This window comes from Gopherus flavomarginatus, chromosome 18 (assembly GCF_025201925.1).
Source record: "Gopherus flavomarginatus isolate rGopFla2 chromosome 18, rGopFla2.mat.asm, whole genome shotgun sequence".
Classification (NCBI taxonomy): domain Eukaryota; kingdom Metazoa; phylum Chordata; order Testudines; family Testudinidae; genus Gopherus; species Gopherus flavomarginatus.
In genome coordinates, this window is record NC_066634.1 from 473735 (window position 1) to 493787 (window position 20053).

Sequence of the window (20053 nt, forward strand, 5' to 3'; positions counted from 1 at the left end):
CTGGGGGTGTTGCGGGGACCAGTCTGGGGTCTCACTGGGACCAGTCTGGGGGTGTTGCTAGGACTGGGGTCTCGCTGGGACCAGTCTGCGGGTGTTGCTGGGACTGGGATCTCACTGGGACCGGTCTGGGGGTGTTGTTGGGACCGCGGTTTCGCCGGGATTGGTCTGGGGGTGTTGCAGGGACCAGTCTGGGGTCTCATCAGGACCAGTCTGTGGGTGTTGCTGGGACTGGTCTGGGGGTGTTGCTGGGACCGGGGTCTCGCTGGGACCGGTCTGGGGGTGTGGCTGGGACCAAGGTCACACTGGGACCAGTCTGGGGATGTTGCTGGGGCCGGGATCAGTCTGAGGGTGTTGCTGGGACCAGGGTCTCGCTGGGACCGGACTAGAGATGTTGCTGGGACCTGGTCCGGGGTCTCACCGGGAGAGGTCTGGGGATGTTGCTGAGACCGGTACCAATCTGGGGGTGTTGCTGGGACCGGGGTCACACTGGGACCAGTCTGAGGGTGTCGCTGGGGCCGGGGTCCCACCTGGACTGGTCTGGGGGTGTTGTGGGACCAGGGTCTCGCTGGGACCAGTCTGGGGATGTTGCTGAGATGGACCGGTCTAGGGGTGTTGCTGGGACCAGGACCACGCTGGGACCAGTCTGAGGATGTTGCTGGGGCTGGGACCGGTCTGGGGGTGTTGCTGGGACCCGGGTCTCACTGGGACCGGTCTGGGGGTGTTGCTGGGGCCGGGGTCTCACCAGGACCGATCTGCGGGTGTTGATGGGGCTGTGGCTGGGGTCTTGCCGGGACCAGCCTGGGGGTGTCGCTGGGGCCGGGAATGGTCTGGGGGTGTTGCTGGGACTAGGGTCTCGCCGGGACCGGCCTGGGGGTGTCGCTGGGACCGGGGTCTCGCCAGGACCAGCCTGGGGGTGTTGTTGGGACCAGGGTCTCGCTGGGACCGGCCTGGGGGTGTCGCTGGGGCCAAGACCGGCCTGGGGGTGTTGTTGGGACCGGGGTCTCGCCGGAACCGGCCTGGGGGTGTCGCTGGGGCCAGAACCGGCCTGGGGGTGTCGCTAGGGCCAGGGTCTCGCCAGGACCGGCCTGGGGGTCTCGCCGGGACTGGCCTGGGGGTGTTGCTGGGGCCAGGACCGGCCTGGGGGTCTCGCCAGGGCCGGCCTGGGTGTCTCGTTGGGCCCAGGACCAGCCTGGGGGTGTTGTTGGGACCAGGGTCTCGCCAGGGCCGGCCTGGGGGTGTTGTTGGGACCGGGGTCTCGCCGGAACCAGCCTGGGGGTGTCGCTGTGGCCGGCCTGGGGGTGTCGCTGGGACCGGGGTCTCGCCAGGACCAGCCTGGGGGTGTTGTTGGGACCAGGGTCTCGCTGGGACCGGCCTGGGGGTGTCGCTGGGGCCAGGACCGGCCTGGGGGTGTTGTTGGGACCGGGGTCTCGCCGGAACCGGCCTGGGGGTGTCGCTGGGGCCAGAACCGGCCTGGGGGTGTCGCTGGGGCCAGAACCGGCCTGGGGTGTCGCCGGGACTGGCCTGGGGGTGTTGCTGGGGGCAGGACCGGCCTGGGGGTGTTGTTGGGACCAGGGTCTCGCTGGGACCGGCCTGGGGGTGTCGCTGGGGCCAGGACCGGCCTGGGGGTGTTGTTGGGACCAGGGTCTCGCTGGGACCGGCCTGGGGGTCTCGCTGGGCCCAGGACCAGCCTGGGGGTGTTGTTGGGACCAGGGTCTCGCCAGGGCCGGCCTGGGGGTGTTGTTGGGGCCGGGGTCTCGCCGGAACCAGCCTGGGGGTGTCGCTGTGGCCGGCCTGGGGGTGTCGCTGGGGCCAGGACCAGCCTGGGGGTCTCACTGGGACCAGCCTGGGGGTTTTGTTGGGACCGGGATCTTGCCAGAACCGGCCTGGGGGTGTTGCTGTGGCCGGCCTGGGGGTGTTGCTGGGGCCAGGACCGGCCTGGGGGTCTCACCGGGACCAGTCTGGGGCTGTCGCTGGGGCCAGGACCGGCCTGGGGGTGTCGCTGGGACCGGCCTGGGGGTGTCGCTGGGGCCAGGGTCTCGCCGGGACCGGCCGGGGGGGTGTCGCTGGGGCCAGGACCGGCCTGGGGGTCTCGCCGGGACCGGCCGGGGGGGGGTGTTGCTGGTATTTGTCAATCGCCCGCTGCCCCCCACTTCTCACCCTCGTGATCTCCGCGGTATTTAATTTTCTCCTGCCAGCTTTCCACGTCTCTCGCGGGATCCGCCACATCTCGCGGGATTTTCTCGTTCTCGCCAAGCCCCGCCCAGCTCTCGCGGGAGCCGCCTTCCTCCCGCTCTCCTGCGCTCCAAGATGGCGGCGCTGTCCAGCTCCCCCTCGGCCCCGGGCATCGGCCCGCCTGGCTACCGGCCCTTCGAGCCCGAGGCGCTGGGCCTGGCCCCGGGCTGGCGGCTCACGGGCTTCGGGGAGCTGCGCGGCTGAGGCTGCAAAGTCCCGCAGGAGACGCTGCTCAGGCTCCTGGCGGGACTGGGGGGGCCGCGCGCGGGGCTGGCGGCGGCCGGGGCGGAGGGGGGGCCCGAGCCCGGGGGGCCCTCGCTGGGTGAGCGCGGGGGGGACACAGGGGCTGTGGCTAGTGGGGGCTCGGGGGGCCTGTCGCATTGCGGGGGCTGGGGGAGCGAAATTGCTGCGACAGCTGGGGGCGGTGGGGGGTCTGCAGGCACGGGGCAGTGACAGTGCAGCGGAGCTGCGGGTGAGGGAAAAAGGGGCTGTTGAGAGGCATCAATAGGGAGGGGTTTGGGGCTGTGGGGGAGGTCTGGGCTGAGGGTCGTAGAGACGGGGTGGTTGGGTCTGGGAGTTGAGGGATAAGGGTTGTGGGAGGAGGTTGAGGTGGCAGCTTAGAGCAGTGGTTCTTAAACTTTTGTCCTGGTGACCCCTTTCACATAGCAAGCTTCTGAGTGCGGAAACCCCCCCCCCCCCAAATTAAAAACACATTTTTATATATTTAAGACCATTATAAATGCTGGAGGCAAAGCGGGGTTTGGGGTGGAGGCTGACAGCTCGTGACCCTTCTGACCCCCTGAGGGGTCCCAACCCCAGTTTGAGAACCCCTGGCTTAGAGGGATTCAAGGTGGCAGTGGTTTTGGATGGTTGCAAACAATGAGTGGGGTAGGAGAGGTAGAAGGGGGTTGAATTGGCCATGGGGCCTATGGCAGTGCAGGGATAAAGGCTCCAGGTGTTGGGACGTCTTTGGGGAATGGGGACTGTGGGTAGGCTTGGGGGGCTGGAGGGCCGATGCTGATGTGAAAGTTTCCATTTCCTGCTCATAGGCATAGGGCTGGACTCCTGTGTCATTCCGCTCAGGCATGGGGGTCTCTCCCTTGTACAGACCACAGACTTCTTCTACCCACTGGTTGAGGATCCCTACATGATGGTACGAGCAGGGGTGGGTTCCAGAGTGGGCAGGGGAAGGGAGCAAGTAATGCCAGAGCCAGAGACCATGCTTTGTGATGGCTGGTGGAAGGCAACTGTTGTGGGCATGCCATCGCCATAAGGGATGTGCTAGTGAGCTCAGAGCCCATGAGAGGGTGGGTAGGGGATATTCTCTGACCCAGAGCATGGGAAATAGGCTCCCTGTAGGGGAAACACTCTGTGGTGCAGAGCCCACAGGGCAGGAGATGGGCCCAGAGAGGCGTGCACCTTGAGTCTCAGAGCCCAGGAGAATTGGGTATGGACTCTCAGACTTACAGCACACAGGATGTGGGATGGGGCCCCGTTGGGGGTGGAGAAGTGGCACATGTGTTCCTGTGCTCAGAGCCTGAGGCATGGAAGGTAGGCCCTATGGGTGACCCTCGCACCCCTGTGTTCCAGGGCCGCATCGCCTGTGCCAATGTGCTGAGTGATCTCTATGCCATGGGCATCACCGAATGCGACAACATGCTGATGCTGCTGAGTGTCAGCCAGAAAATGACAGATGAGGTGAGGGGATGGGATGTTGGGGAGAAGGGTCTACCTATGGGCTCTAGTCATTGACCTTCACAGCTGGTATGGGTGAGCTCAGCGTGTCCCTGCACTGCTGGTGTGGGGCTATATTGGATGTTCCGTGACAGGAGAGGTGGAAGTACCGCAGGTTTATAGAAAGTGAAGCAGCTGCTGCCCCAGAGCTGGCAGCCTAATTGCTCCTTTGCTCTGTAAAGTGCAACTGAGATTTCCAGGCACTGAGTTACAATCCAGGGAAATGGTAGGGGAGGTCCGTGTCCTCCTTCCAGAACCCTGACTTTCCATCTGGGGCCCCTGAAATACCCTAGTGCTGGGGAAGGCAGGGGCTGAGCCTTCTCATTGGTCTGGTCCAGACTCGGGCTCTCCCTCCATCTGCCTTTCCCAGTTACCCAGGTAGGAAGCTTCCTGGTGGACTACAGGGCATTTCCTGGCATCTTAGTGGTGTAACTGGGCAGCATCTCCTGTCTCTGTCAGTCCAAGGCTGACACTTGTGTCCGTGTACTTTTGCCTGAGACCTTTGAGTGGGGTTCAGACTCCCCACTGACTTTGTGCTAGTCCCTGCACTGGTCCTGCTTTTGTTATTCAACTCTCCAACCTGTGGGTCTTCTCTACTTCTCTGTGGAGAAGAGGGCTGAGGAGAGAGAACAAGGCTGCATGGGACAGACGGAGACTTAGGAGGTGAGACAGAACCGGGGTAGTGAAGGGACTGTCATGCAGGCAGTGAAAGGGTAGAGCAGGACAACTAAGTGGGCATGCTGCGAAATAATTTAAAAAAAAAGGGGGGGGAATTAACTGCCCCCAACAGTTCGTTAATGCACAGCTACGGTTGCCCAGTGGTGTCTCATGCCCTTCCAAAACATAGAGATTGGCTAAACTGAAATCCCAGAAGTGGAAAGTGAAGGTACAGGCCACCCTCACAACACAGCCTTAACTGTACTGTGCCACGGCATGCCAAGAACACACATACTGGCGCTCTAGATATCTCAGAGCACGCGATTTCAGCAGGCTAAAGCCCAACACCAACTCTTTGCTAGGACAAAGCTCACGTTTAGGTCAAGTGTACTGAACAGGCACCGCCTGCCTTGCCTTATGCTGAGAGGCAGAGACTGTTCCACCCAAACAATCCCAGATTTGCTCTTTGCTGCCACCCCTTCACTCCTACAGCGAGGATTCCATCTGAGACATTGATTTCACCTACCCCTCACTAAGCCCTGGAGGTCACAGTAGCATATGCCCCCGGGCTGATCATCCCTATGGGATGGGAGGAAGAGAACAGTCTCATGCACCTCTCCTGACAGCCTGCAGAATTCAGCACTGAACTGAGGCATTCCTCAAAAGTTCATGTGCAGCTGTTCTCATAGCATGGTGACAGCTCTGCCAACTTGCTCCAGCTGATTTGCCCACCACTCAGTACAGCTATGTCTCTCACAGGATCGGAAGTGGAGTGCAGGGAAATGCTTAAATTCAAATTTGGAACACAGCATGAACAGTGGCGGGTTTTTAGTGTCTGCCTATTATGGCTCCCTCGCTTATTTGAACCGTTCCCTGTGGCTATTGCCAGCTCTGGGGGGACTTAAGATTGTGTTGGAGTACCATGTACCTTTTGTATTTTCTGGGTTTCAGAAGCTGTAGCCGGCAGCGCTGGGCAGCTTGGACTTGGCATTAACAAAGTGTTGGGGGAATTAATCAAAGGAAAGAGTCTGCGTGATGTGGACCACACTATAGTGTTTCTCTCTCTCATCCCCAGTACTTGGCACAGCTCAGTGGGGAGGCTCTTGTTATACTGAGCAGTAAAGCAAATAACTTTAATTTCCCCTCTGGTCATCATGTCAGTGACCAGCTGTCAACAGTCAGTGCCCCAGGGGCTTGGTACTCTGTGCCCCTAGACCAGTGGATCTCAAACTTTTTTTACCGGCGACCCCATCACATCGCAAGCCTCTGAGTACGAACTCCCTAAGAAATTAAACACACTTTTTAATATATTTAACACTATTATAAATGCTGAAGGCCAGTGGGTTTTGGGATGGAGGTTGACAGCTTGTGACACCCCAGCTACTGTCTCCCTGCTGGTGCCTCTCAGCCCTGGCTTCCCTAAGGCACACCCTGCCGTCTTTGCATACAGGTTCCCTGAGCTGCCAGTAGCCAGCCCACCAGCTGTTTCCTGACCTGTGTTCTCGCCCCCCAGGAGCGTGAAAAGATTATGCCACTGATCATCAAAGGCTTCCGGGATGCGGCGGAGGACGGCGGGACGTCAGTGACAGGCGGGCAGACTGTGTTGAATCCCTGGATCATCGTCGGGGGCGTTGCTACTGTGGTGTGCCAGCCCAACGAATTCATCATGTGAGTGAGGAGCAGTGAGGCCCGAACGACTGCACAGCTAGTACCAGGGTTAAAGGGCAAGAGGCAACCCAAGTTCCAGAAGGCCCAGGTGGGCAGGATGGCCTGAGGCATGCACAGCTCCTGGAGTGGCGGGAGCAGCAGGAGGGAGGAAGTATACAGGGGTCCCAGACTTTCATGGTCTGGGCTGCGTGCTAGCCACTATGCAGTTCCCTGGAATCAGACCCCAAGGGACCATATGTTTTACAAGGATGAGTGCGGCAGCTCTCCAACTCAGTCTGGGTTTTCAGGTTCCAGCTCTCTTGTCTCTTGCAGTGAGTCCACTTTAGTTCAGTCTCCTGGAGAGATTTCTGTGCCTTTGGGGAGCAATGCAGTCAGTGAGTAGTGATGCAGGGAGGCTGTTTCAAAACAGATAGTATTCGTTAGTCACCTGGAATACGGCCTTTGAGAGTTCTTAGGTCAGCATGGAAAAGCCACGCTCCACAGTTCGTATTGGTAGAAGCAGTGGCTGGCGGGCATAGCCAGGAATGACTCACCAGGGTGCGCACAGTTCATGAGTGTATCCATTTCAGGCCAGACAGTGCAGTTCCCGGAGATGTGCTGGTGCTGACCAAGCCCCTGGGCACGCAGGTGGCTGTCAACGCTCATCAGTGGCTGGATAATGTACGTATTCGCCTGCTCTTATTGTTGCCCTGTTATGCTTGCACACCCTGCAGTCAGGGGAGGCGAGGGAGTCAAGATTGAGGAGCTTCTATGGGAGAGCTCCCAAATATCCTGGGGCCCAGGCGATAGAACATCCACAAGATGGGCAACAGGCCTTGTTTTGGGACCTTCGTACTGTTTGGAGGAGACTGAGCCCCTGGGGGTGGCGGGGAGGCAGGCCTGGGTGCCTCTTATCCTCTCCTGTTTCTTTTCCAGCCGGAGAGGTGGAATAAGATTAAGCTGGTGGTGTCCAAAGAGGATGTGGAGCTGGCCTACCAGGAAGCCATGTTCAGTATGGCCATGCTGAACAGGACAGGTAGGCATCTGGACATGTAGTTGTCGAGGAGCATGGGCTGCTCTGTTTTGCAGCTCCCAGCAGTAGCCTGACTGGGCTTGTGGCAATAGGACCTGCTTCCTGTCTCACTGTCTGGAGCTAGTAGTCAGGGAGCACCCACAGCCTCTTGGCTTGTGAGCTCAGAGGTTAAACTAAGCAGCAGGTTAAACTAAGATCTGTGCTTGGCAGGGAGCCTTCAGGGGAGCACCCCTCCTCTCCTGACATTAATCTCCCAAAAGAGAAAGAGACGAAGCCCTGGCTGTGAGAGGTGCATAAAGTCCCTTTTGGAATCCACCCCTTTGTCATGGAGTTAGCTCCTCCCCGACCGGCCCGTAAGTGCCTCTCCTCTCCCTGCCACAGCTGCCAGTTTGATGCACACTTTCAACGCTCACGCTGCCACCGACATCACGGGCTTTGGGATCTTGGGCCACGCACAAAACCTGGCCAAGCAGCAGCGCAGCGAGGTCTCTTTTGTCATCCACAACTTGCCCATCATCGCCAAGATGGCTGCCATCAGCAAGGCCTGCGGGAATCGTTTCGGGCTGCTGCAGGGGACGTCCCCAGAGACATCAGGTAGGATGGGGAGCCAGGGTCATCTGAATTAGAGGTTGCCTCCTAATTCACCTCCCCACAGGTGGGTGGGGATGGCTGTCTCTCATCATCAGGCCTAGCCGGTTCCCTGGGGATTTCAGGGGAAGTAGCTGGGACGGTTTGTGGCTCAGAAGCTTGATGTCTCTCGGATGAAGCTGGGCAAGGCAACATGGGATTGGCACTGGGGCCTCGTGTGAGACAGATGTTGACCAGAATGGTGGGGCCTGGTGCGACAGGAGGGAGAGACTCACTGGGTTAACCTGGCAGAGCGGAATCTGATATCCTCTTGTTCCAATATTTATCGACTCCACCCTCCTGGGCTGGCTGTCGGGCCTTAGTCATCCTGCCTTGCAGTCCCTGCCTGGGGCAAAGGGAGACAATAATCCCCACGTCAGCCCAAGCCACTGCATATGCACCGACTCTAGCTAGTGGCTGGGCAGCAGGACTCTGGTGGCATGAAGAGCTTTCATCCCTTTCTGAGCTGCTCAGATTGGCCCCATGGCAGAAGGTTTGGGGAGCCAGTAGCAACCCTCCCCCCACGACTGCTGCTGACTGTCAACGTGGCAGTGAGGCTTGAGAGCGAATTGACACCCCTCCCCCCCCCCACCCCCAATGGGCACTGAGTAGCCCTGTCCCTCTTTGCAGGGGGGCTGCTAATCTGCTTGCCCCGGGAACAGGCTGCCCGCTTCTGTGCTGAAATCAAGTCTCCCAAATATGGGGAGGGGCACCAGGCCTGGATCATCGGCATTGTGGAGAAGGGGAACCAGACTGCGCGCATCATTGATAAGCCGCGCATCATCGAAGTGACGCCCCGGGGCGCCACGGCCTCCCCCCAGGACAACAACTCAAGCACCAGCCCTGAAGCAGCCTCGTGAGATGGCAGACCCTCCTTCCTTTGGACACTATAGGCCTCTGCCCGCAGACGCAGGGCTGGCTGGGTGTCTTGGCTTTGGGAATGGGAATCACAGAATCATAGGACATCTAGTCCAGTCCTCTGCACTTACGGCAGGAGTGCGCTATACCATCCTTCCCTTGAGATCTGTGCTCTTCTCACGGCGCAGCAGGTGCTGATCTTTCTCCCCAACTCAGAGAAGCACCATGATCAAACGGCTCCCCTTCCCAAGGTCAGGGTGGCTGAGGCGAGGCCCTTCCAGACTGCCTGAGCTGAGTGTCACGCGATGCAGCCTCCTCCACAAACTGATTCAGGGGGTTAACATGGCTAATTGATTCCTGCAGATGAAATAAATTAGTTATTTATTAAGGATAAATGCAGATAATGCAGAGCAGCAGGTAATTTCTATCTGGAATTATTTATTGGAATATTTTGACAAGCTCTCAGGCTCCTCCAGCCTTTGTTCAGACTGAGCAGCTGGTGTAAAGGCTGGGAGGGTTGGTATAAGCCATGTGGCTGGGCATATGCCCTTTCTCTCTTTAATGAAGCTCTTCCCCTTAAACCCACCCTGGGGCTAGGAGGAGTCGAGGACCCCCAGAGGGCAGGGCACGAGCTCAGCCAGGTGGATTGCTTCTTGGGTTGTAAATTCCTGGTGATTGATTCAATAAATACCAATTTCTATATGTGCTGTGGTGGTCAATCTGCAGGGAAGGGGCTTGACACACACTGCACCTCAGTTCAAAGAGATACTGTGCAGAGGGCCTGCAACAAAGCCACTTCAGAACTGGCACGATCAGAGTGGGATGGGATGGTGCAGGAAGGGTGGGGGCTGAATGTCAGCCAATAGATGTATCCAGTATCGTAGTTGCTGTAGAATCACTGCTGCTAACGTTTGCAGATGATGCAAAGATTGGTGGAGTGGTCAATGAGGAGAGGGCAGCCATAAAGAATGATCTGGCCCTAGCTTGGTAAGCGGGGGCCATTCAAACAATGTATTTTAATACAAGGTCATACAGCTAGGTAAACACAGTGCAGGTGAGAATGTCCAAGGGCCATGCGTGTGCAAAGGTGGGAGCGTGCAGTGCGTGGGCTGGGGGGGTGGGTTGGGTCGGGTGTGACCAGGCCAGCTAGGAATGCGAAAGATGAGGAGGGCTTGGAGCCACCACATGACTTTTGGGGGTACTCCTTGTTTTTGCCTTTCCAGTGCACTTTGCAAAATGGTTAATGGGAAAGGGCTGGAGGAGAGGAGAGAGGAAACCCCTCAAATGATCACTGAACCCAGGGGTATGGCATAGCCATGAGGATCAGGGAGGGCAGGGGGTGGGGATAGTTGGATGGTCTGTTTGGGCCAGGTGGTGATGCCACCTGGTGTCTGTGAGGGAGGTTGGTGCTGCTGGAACTGTGAGAAGAAATTACCCTAGTGTTCTCCCATAGTGGCCTCTGGTTCTGCCTGAATTCAGCCTGGACTCCTGGGTTCTATTCACGGCTCTGGGAAGGGAGTGGGGTCTAGTGCAGTGGTTCTCAACCTATGCTCTGTGGACCCCTGGGGTTTCCGCACCTCCATTGAAAATGTTTTAAGGGTCTGCAAATGAAAAAAGGTTGAGAGCCACTGGGCTGTGGGAGCTGGGAACCAGGACTCCTGGGTTCTCTCCCTTGCTCTGGAAGGGGAGGGGGATCTGGTGGGTTAGAGGGGAGGAGGAGTTCGGTTCCCACATCTGCCACTCAGCTGGTATGAGATCACAGTCAAGTCCATTGCCTGCTCTGTGCCTGTTTCCCCTTCTCACCTTGTGTCTATTCAAATTGAGCTATTTGGGTCAAGGACTGTGCAGTGCCTGGCAAAATGTGATTCTGAGCTCAGCTATCCTTGTGCTGCTATAATCCATACTGTGTAAAGGGGCCCAGTCGCAGTTGGGGAGGGCGTGAAGACTCATCCGACAGCCAAGAAACACCCAGAAATAGGGCATGACAGTCAGTGGAGATTCTTGGGAGTTGTTTCTGAAGCTCCACAGGAAGTTTCCATTAAGGGCATGTAGTCTTGCAGGCCTCACTCATTCACCCTCCGAGTTGAGCCAGTCAGAGCATGGGGAAGGTTACATGCCTGGGTATTAAAGCCAGCACTGTGGACTCTGCAGACAGTTGATGTGGGTGATTGCTGTGTGGGCTGGTCCCAGCACCTAGATCATTTTGGATGCAGGGAAGTGCTATTGCAGCTGTACTGCTGGCGAATGCACACAATAGGCAAGTGTGTCCTATGGATCTGGAGGGAGAGCTGGCAGCCCTAGAGGCTACAGAGCCTGTGGGACTTAGACCAAGACACTGTCCTAGTTTAAAGCAGGGAGCTAATTACACTGAGCTGAGTCGAGTGAGGGCAGGGTTTGTCAGACCTCATCTGCCCTAGTGGGGTGTGTGGAGAGAGGACAGCACCCAGGCAATGGGGGGTGTTATATCCTGGTCCCAGAGCCTGCACCACTTTGGATATAGGCTACAGATTTCCCCTCTCACCAGCACCTGAGCAGATCATGCAGTTGCTAACCTGAAGCTGGAGCACTGCTAGTCATGAGGATCCCAGACTGCTTGCGGACAAGGCTTGGAAGGGTTTGGAAAAGCGCAGAGACACTGCTATTCTTCTCCAGCTCTGGAGCTTCCTGGGACCCGTGCTGCACTTCAGGGCAGGCTGCAGAGTGAGAAGTTCAGCAGATGGGATGTGTTCATATGCAAGGGCTGAGGTATAGAAATGAAAATGGTTTGCTGAAGTCGTGCATTGGACTGTGCATAATAGCAACAAAGTGGGGCAGTCTTTATGGGGAACAGCAGCACTGTCATTACCTAATAGGTAGTAAACATATTATCTATAAATGTTCCAAATGCTGTTGAGGGTGTTTGCTGTGTGTATTGTTTGTTTACTAAAGGGGCTCTGTCTTTGAAACTGGCTGGGAATTAGTGACACCAGCAATTCATGTTTTACACACACTGGCCCTGAATGTGACTCTGTGGAGCCAAAGGCCAGAGTTTGGTCTTAACGCTCCTTGTAGAGTTTTCAGCTGAGCTAAGGTGCAGGGAAAAGAGGAGACTGTCATAGAATTCTACATAATATTAGCTCAGCTATCTGTTCCTGGTGTGCACTCTCTGATGGGGCACCCTCAGCTTAGTTGGGATTGCTGGGTGCTACCACAATGCTATTAACATAAACTTAATAGTGGGGCTGTTAGAATATAGATATGCAGGCCTACCTGTAAAGGCCTATACTTTAAGAACTTGTGTATTTTTATCACTTAGCTAGTTATAAAGATATAAAACAAAATCACAGTTCACTTGTGTATGGGCCGTCTCTCACTAGGATAGTCTGAGGCCTTGTTCTTAGGCTAAGGCCTTTGGCTAAGCAGCAGGGGCAGCCATAAGCTGGGAAGCCTAGGGTCACATCTCAAACCAGTCATATTGAAATAAGGTGGTATTGGGCAGTTAGAAATACAATCCTGTCCTGATAGTGCCTGTCATCACCAGATAAACATGATTAAAGAAAACTTAGTTTGACAGCATCCTGTCTGGCAAGAAATCACTTCTCAGTGGCTGTGGTTGTGAAACCCTCATTTCTGTATGTTTTATCTTTATGGCCCCCACTTTTCTATTGTTAATCTGTCTGGTTCTCTAATTGTTTGTCTGATGTATAATTAATTTTGCTAGGTGTAAGTTAATTAGGGTAATGGGATATAGTTGGTTAGAGAATTCTGTTACAATATGTTAGGATTGGTTAGCTAGATTTCAGGAAAATGATTGGTTAATCTATAGCTGAGATTACTACTATATAAACTGGAGTCAGACAGGAAGTGGAAAGGGAAATTGAAATCCTGTTTGCTAAGGGGTGTGGGAGGAAGGGAATCAGGAACAGGGACACAGGCAAGGGAACACTGGGGAACAGACTGTCGGCATATAGAGATAAGCCCAACTGGTGTGAAGGGCTTTGGAATATGCTTGCTTGGAAACTAACCCCAATAAACATCGCATTGTCTGTGCTTCAGGCTTCTGGTGTTTTGCCCCTTGCTGTCTGCATGACAAGAACCAGGGAAGTGGGAAGGTGAAGAGACAGCCCTCTAACAGGGGCTCTATGTGCTCCTGTAATTCTGCCAGCAGCGTGGCCCTGATCTTGCTCGAAATGTTGTTCTTGCACCCTGATCTCCTTTTAACTCGTTCTTGTTGCAGGTTGTGGCATCAATGCTGGCCCATCACAAACTGGCACTCAAAAGTGGACTCTCACATGTTTGTGCTCCATAATGCACCTTAGCTGGAGATGCCATCTCAGAGGGTTGCGATGCTGCTGCCATCCCTGGTAGAGCATTCTTGCTAGGGCTGTACTCTGCTGTGGGGGAATTTTTGATCTTTGATGCTGGAATAGAGAAGCGTTGGTACCAAAATGCTGCCTTTCTCACCCTTCCCTCCCCCAATGCATCTGTTAACAAACTTTTGTTTCCACTTAGGGTATGTCTGCACTACGAGATTACTCCGATTTTACAGAAACCGGTATTTGGAAACAGCTTATATAAAGTCGAGTGCACATGGCCACACTAAGCACATTAATTCAGTGGTGTGCGTCCATGTACCAAGGCTAGCGTCGATTTCCAGAGCGTTGCACTGTGGGTAGGTATCCCATAGTTCCTGCAGTGTCTCCCGCCCATTGGAATTCAGGGTTGAGATCCCAATGCATGATGGGGCAAAAACAGTGTCGCGGGTGATTCTGGGTAAATGTTGTCACTCAATCCTTCCTCCGTGAAAGCAACGGCAGACAATCATTTCGCACCCTTTTTCCCTGGATTGCCCTAGCAGATGCCATAGCACGGCAACCATGGAGCCCGTTTAGCCTTTTTTCACTCTCACCATATGTGTACTGGATGCTGCTGACAGACGCGGTACTGCAGTGCTACACAGCAGCATTCATTTGCCTTTGCAAGGTACCAGAGACGATTTCCAGCCCTATTGCGCCGTCTGCTGCTTTGGAAATTGGCGATGACAGTTACCTGTCCTATTTTACCGTCTGCTGTCATGGGTGCTCCTGGCTGGCCTTGCTGAGGTCGGCTGGGGGCGCATGGACAAAAATGGGAATGACTCCCCAGGTCATTCCCTTCTTTATGTTTTGTCTAAAAATAGTCAGTCCTGCCTAGAATATGGGGCAAGCCTGCTAAAGAACTAGAGAGCACAGCCACTCCGGGTCAGAGCCACAGACATCCCGCAGAAATGATGAGCTGCATGCCATTCTAGGGGTGCCCCTGCAACAACCCCACCCATTGCTTCCCTCCTCCCACACCCTTCCTGGGCTACCGTGGCAGTTATCCCCCCATTTCTGTGATGAAGTAATAAAGAATGCATGAATAACACTGACTTTTTAGTGACATAAAATGAGGGGGAGGCAGCCTCCAGCTGCTATGATAGTCCAGGCAGGACTGAATCTCCATTACTCATTAAAAGGTGGAGGGGAGAGGAGCGCAGCCTCCAGCTACTATGGTATTCCAGCCAGGACTGAATCTCCAGGAGACAAAGCTTAAAGAAGGGAATGACCAGGAGTCATTCCCATTTTTTCCCAGGCGCCCCTGCCCGACCTCAGCAAGGCCAGCCAGGAGCACTCATGGGATGACGACGACAGTTATCAGTCCTATTCCACTGTCTGCCATTGGGGAGGGGAGGGGATGCTGCTGTTTAATGCTGCAGCACCCCATCTACCAGCAGCATCCAGTAGACATACGGTGACATTGAAAAAAGGCGAGAAACGATTTTTTCCCTTTTCTTTCACGGGGAGGGGGAGGGGGGTAAATTGACGACACATACCCTGAACCACCCGCGACAATGTTTTTGACCCTTCAGGCATTGGGAGTTCAGCCAAGAATGCAAATGCTTTTCAGAAACTGTGGAAACTGGGGGATAGCTCGAGTCCTCAGTCCCCCTTCCCTCCCTCCATGAGCGTCCATTTGATTCTTTGGCTTTCCGTTGCACTTGTCATGCAGCACTGTGTTGAGTCCCTGCTGTGGCCTCTGTCTATCATAGCCTGGAGATTTTTTTTCAAATGCTTTGGCATTTCATCTTCTGGAACGGAGCTCTGAATGAACACATTTGTCTCCCCATACAGCAATCAGATCCAGTATCTCCTGTATGGTCCATGCTGGAGCTCTTTTTGGATTTGGGACTGCATGGTCACCTGTGCTGATCGGCGCTCCACGCTGGGCAAACAGGAAATGAAATTCAAAAGTTCGCGGGGCTTTTCCTGTCTACCTGGCCAGTGCATCCAAGTTCAGATTGCTGTTCAGAGTGGTCACAATGGTGCACTGTGAGATAGCAACGGTATTGGCCTCCTGGCGCTGAGATACCATCAGACCCCTCCCATCCTCCTGTCTGTAGAGAGGGGAAGCTGCACTCAGCTGGTGGAGAGTGTGTTAAAAAAGAAGCAAAAATCCCCCTCTCTCACACATCTGTAAGAAAATAGTGCGCTGTTCCTTGCAGTCAGTTCTTCACACTGCTGGGACAATGCAACAGGTGGTAAAAGGCCCTAAAAGGGAGCCAGTGACGATGCACCTGAATGTGCTGGAGGAGTTGGAATCACCACACCAGCAGAGCACATCCTGCTGCCCCATGGGAAGGCCTTAGTGCTGCAGCTGTTCTGAATGGGGGCTGTATTTTGCTTTTGAGTCCCTCTGTGTAATCCTGTTAAGTCCAATTTAGCCTGTAGCCTGATCTCGGTTCCCCCTGCCTCCATGTGTTGGTGTCACCCTGGTTTGGCATAAGAATGGCCATAGTGGGTCAGACCAAAGGTCCATCTAGCCCAGTATCCTGGCTTCTGACAGCCAATGCCAAGGGCCCCAGAGGGAGTGAACAGAACAGGAAATCAACTGATCCATCCCATCGCCCATTCCTCGCTTCTGGCAAACAGAGGCTAGGGACACAATCCCTGCTTGTCCTGGCTAATAGCCATTGATGGACCTATCCTCCATGAATTTTTCTAGTTCTTTTTTGAACCGTTATAAGTCTTGGCCTTCACAACATCCTCTGACAAAGCGTTCCACAGGTTGACTGGGGGTTGTGTAAAGAAATACTTCCTTTTCTTTTAAACCTGCTGTTAATTTAATGTTGTTCCCCCTAGTTCTTGTGTCATGAGGGGTAAATAACACTTCCTTATTCACTTTCTCCACACCATCATGCTTTTATAGAGCTCTACCATAACCCCCCTTAGTCATCTCTTTTCCAAGCTGAAAAGTCCAAGTCCTCTTATTCTCTCCTCATATGAAAGGTTTCAGAGTAGCAGCCATGTTAGTCTGTATCCGCAAAAAGAACAGGAGTACTTGTGGCACCTTAGAGACTGACAGATTTATTTGAGCATAAGCTTTCGTGGGCTACAGCCTACTTCATCGGATGCATAGAATGGAACATACAAGAATGGAACATACAGTGAGAAGATATATACATATAGGGAACATGAAAAGGTGGGAGTTGCCCAACCAACTAAGAGGCTAATTAATTAAGATGAACTGTTGTCAGCAGGAGAAAAAAAAACTTTTGTAGTGATAATCAAAATAGCCCATTTAAGACAGTTTGACAAGAAGCTGTGAGGGTACTTAACATGGGGAAACCGATTCAATGTGTGTAATGGCTCAGCCATTCCCAGTCTCCATTGAAGCCTAAATTGATTGTATCTAGTTTGCATATCAAGTTCAGCAGTGTCTTGTTGGAGTCTGTTTTTGAAGCTTTTCTGTTGCAAAATTGCCACCTTTAAATCTGTTACTGAACGGCCAGAGAGGCTAAAGTGTTCTCCTACTGGTTTTTGAATGTTATGATTCCTGATGTCAGATGTGTATCCATTTATTCTTTTGTGTAGAGACTGTCCGGTTTGGCCAATGCACATGGCAGAGGGGCATTGCTGGCACATGATGGCATGTATCACATTGGTAGATGTGCAGGTGAATGAGCCCCTGATGGCGTGGCTGATGTGATTAGGTCCTATGAAGGTGTCACTTGAATAGATATGTGGACAGAGTTGGCACCGGGCTTTGTTGCAAGGATAGGTTCCTGGGTTAGTGTTTTTGTTCTGTGGTGTGTGGTTGCTGGTGAGTATTTGCTTCAGGTTGGGGGGCTGTCTGTAAGCGAGGACAGGTCTATCTCCCAAGATGTGTGAGAGGGATCATCTTTCAGGTTAGGTTGTAGATCTTTGATGATGCGCTGGAGAGGTTTTAGACGACAACTAAGGAAGCGTTGTTCTAAGTCAGCCATAAAAATGTTGGCATACTGTGGGGCCATGCAGGTACCCACAGCAGTGCCACTGACTTGAAGGTATGTATTCAAATGTGAAATAGTTGTGGGTGAGGACAGAGTCGCAAAGTTCAGCCATCAGGTTTGCCGTGACATTATTGGGGATAATGTTCCTGACGACTTGTAGTCCATTTTTGTGTGGAATGATGGTGTAGAGGACTGACTTAGAACAACGCTTCCTTAGCTCTCGTCCCCTGCTCTACTTGCGCTACATTGATGACATCTTCATCATCTGGACCCATGGAAAAGAAGCCCTTGAGGAATTCCACCATGATTTCAACAACTGCCATCCCACCATCAACCTCAGCCTAGACCAAACCACACAAGGGGTCCATTTCCTTGACACTACTGTGATAATAAGCGATGGTCACATAAACACCACCCTATGCCGGAAACCTACTGACTGCTACACTTACCTACATGCCTCCAGCTTCCATCCAAGACACACCACACAATCCACTGTCTACAGCCAAGCTATAAGATACAACTGTATTTGCTCCAATCCCTCAGACAGAGACAAACACCTACAAGATCTCGATCAAGCATTCTTAAAACTACAGTACCCACCTGCTGAAGTGAAAAGACAGATTGACAGAGCCAGAGGAGTACCCAGAAGTCACCTACTACAAGACAGGCCCAACAAAGAAAATAACAGAACACCACTAGCCCCCAACTAAAACCTCTCCAGCGCAAATACTCACCAGCAACCACAGAACGAAAACACTAATCTGGGAACCTATCCTTGCAACAAAGCCCGGTGCCAACTCTGTCCACACATCTATTCAAGTGACACCATCATAGGACCTAATCACATCAGCCACACCATCAGGGGCTCATTCACCTGCACATCTACCAATGTGATATATGCCATCATGTGCCAGCAATGCCCCTCTGCCATGTGCACTGGCCAAACCGGACAGTCTCTACACAAAAGAATAAATGGACACACATCTGACATCAGGAATCATAACATTCAAAAACCAGTAGAACACTTCAGCCTCTCTGGCCGTTCAGTAACAGATTTAAAGGTGGCAGTTTTGCAACAGAAAAGCTTCAAAAACAGACTCCAACAAGAAACTGCTGAACTTGAATTGATATGCAAACTAGATACAATCAATTCAGGCTTAAATGGAGACTGGGAATGGCTGAGCCATTACACACATTGAATCGGTTTCCCCATGTTAAGTATCCTCACAGCTTCTTGTCAAACTGTCTTAAATGGGCTATCTTGATTATCACTACAAAAGTTTTTTTTCTCCTGCTGACAACAGTTCATCTTAATTAATTAGCTTCTTAGTTGGTTGGGCAACTCCCACCTTTTCATGTCGCTGTATGTGTATAGCTCCTCACTATATGTTCCATTCTGTGCATCTGCTGAAGGGGGCTGTAGCCCACAAAAGTTTTAGGCTCAAATAAATTTGTCAGTTGCTAAGGTGCCACAAGTACTCCTGTTCTTTCTCCTCATATGGAAACCATTCCATGCCCCTAATCAGATTGGAACAGCAGGGTCCCTGCCACTGTGACCCCAGAGGCCACTTGCATGGTGATGTGCTTTGCTGAATGGGCCTGGCTTTTAAACATCAACGTACAAACCAGACTTTTTATTTAAATCTCCCTAGCGATAACTGCAACTGGAGAGAGAGACTGGCCCCAAAGTGGGGGGTGGAGAGAATGTGGCTCTGTCACTTTAGAGGAGGAGGACACTTATGGGAGGGGTGGGGAGTGCTATGGTGGGGTTCACTTACACTCTTTATGCTTCAGAAATTGGGGGGGGTGCCTGTGATGGTCGATGTAAACTGTATGTTGGGAGGGGTGCGGGGGGTGCTAGGTGCTTCCAGTCAGGGTCCAGTGAGGGCAGGGGGATGGACAACAACACAGAGTGACACCAGATAAGGCTCAGCCCTGGGCTGCAGGGGGCTGCTAATAGAAGCACCCACGGGGCTCCTGCCCCAGGCGCCTCAGCCAATGAGCCACAAGCAAAGTGAAGCAAGGTTCCTGATTGGTCTGCAATGTACCCATGGTCAGCTAGTCCCTCCAAGTGGCCTTGATTTCCCATTATGTAATGCCCCCCACCCCGCCTGGCTGGGCCCCTCATGCAGGGGAGGGAAAACCCCCGCCACTGGCCAGACTTGCTGCTCCAGGGAGAATCAAATTGCCAAGCTTGGAGTCCAGGTGTGGTTTCATTAGGGCATGAGACATAAATGCTGCAAAGCAAGCAGCTGGCAAAGAGCCTTGAAAAAGGCTGTGCATGAGAAGATGCTTAGTACTGTTTTTTTGTGAGCCACATATCCTCTATCTGAACTCACCTAACTCCATAAGCTTGCAAGCATGCAACATGAGGCTATACTCAGTGTAGGCAGTACTTTTTTTTTTGGCTAATCTATAGGATCGTTTGTTAGTTTATAAACGTGTTAGACATAAGACTCCACCAGTTGGTAGCTTCCTAATTTTACTTTTTTAAGGTTAATTTAAAAAGTACTTCCAAAAGTGACCAGTGTTCGTAACCTTTTCAAAGAAAGCAATTAAACTGGAAATTTTCTGCCAGAACTGGTGGCAGCACTCCCACTCAGGCCTCAAACAGTGTGTGTAGATGGAGCATAGTGGCAGCTTATTCACTATTTCACAAGACTTGAATCGTAGTGGACTAAGGATTGACACAAATGACCCAGACCCCCTACTGTCTGCCCTGCTCTGGTGCTTAAACAATAAGGGGGCCAGGGCCAGCTCCAGGCACCAGCTTAGCAAGCACATGCTTGTGCCAGCAATTCAGCAGAGGGTCCCTCACTCCCACTCGGAGCAAAGGACCTCCCGCTGAATTGCCACAGATCGCGCTTGCAGCTTTTTTTTGGGGTGGGGGGAGCTGCTTGGGGTGGCAAAACCCCTGGAGGCAGCCCTGAAGGGGGCACAGTTGCCAGATGATCCATAAATGCAAACAAATTCTCCTTAGAAAGCATAGTGCTTGC

The 20053-nt window shown here is 53.3% G+C and overlaps 1 protein-coding gene and 1 long non-coding RNA gene across 4 annotated transcripts in view; one reads left to right on the plus strand and one right to left on the minus strand.

Annotated features, from left to right (window-relative positions):
- Nucleotides 1-774, minus strand: part of LOC127036367 (uncharacterized) — a 967-nt gene extending 193 nt beyond the window's left edge. The window contains exons 1-3 of the long non-coding RNA XR_007770088.1: nucleotides 629-774; nucleotides 230-561; nucleotides 1-70 (exon numbers count right to left, since the gene is read on the minus strand). The exon at nucleotides 1-70 is cut by the window's left edge and continues 193 nt beyond it. This is a non-coding gene — a long non-coding RNA (uncharacterized LOC127036367). The remainder of the gene's footprint in view (nucleotides 71-229; nucleotides 562-628) is intronic.
- A 1511-nt stretch (nucleotides 775-2285) lies between these two features.
- LOC127036981 (selenide, water dikinase 2-like) lies at nucleotides 2286-15912 on the plus strand. 3 transcript variants are annotated; one of them, XM_050928268.1, is made up of 9 exons: nucleotides 2289-2554; nucleotides 3282-3385; nucleotides 3823-3930; nucleotides 6137-6291; nucleotides 6861-6951; nucleotides 7207-7306; nucleotides 7685-7897; nucleotides 13280-13439; nucleotides 14920-15912. In XM_050928268.1, exons 1-9 carry the CDS (start codon nucleotides 2308-2310, stop codon nucleotides 15119-15121), a joined length of 1380 nt encoding a protein of 459 aa, XP_050784225.1. In that variant the 5' UTR covers nucleotides 2289-2307; the 3' UTR covers nucleotides 15122-15912. The 3 variants fall into 3 exon arrangements, with proteins under 3 accessions (XP_050784226.1, XP_050784225.1, XP_050784227.1); XM_050928269.1 differs by lacking the exon at nucleotides 3823-3930 and having other exon boundaries at nucleotides 2286-2554; XM_050928270.1 differs by lacking the exons at nucleotides 13280-13439; nucleotides 14920-15912 and adding an exon at nucleotides 8561-9490 and having other exon boundaries at nucleotides 2293-2554.
- The last annotated feature ends 4141 nt before the right edge of the window (nucleotides 15913-20053 follow it).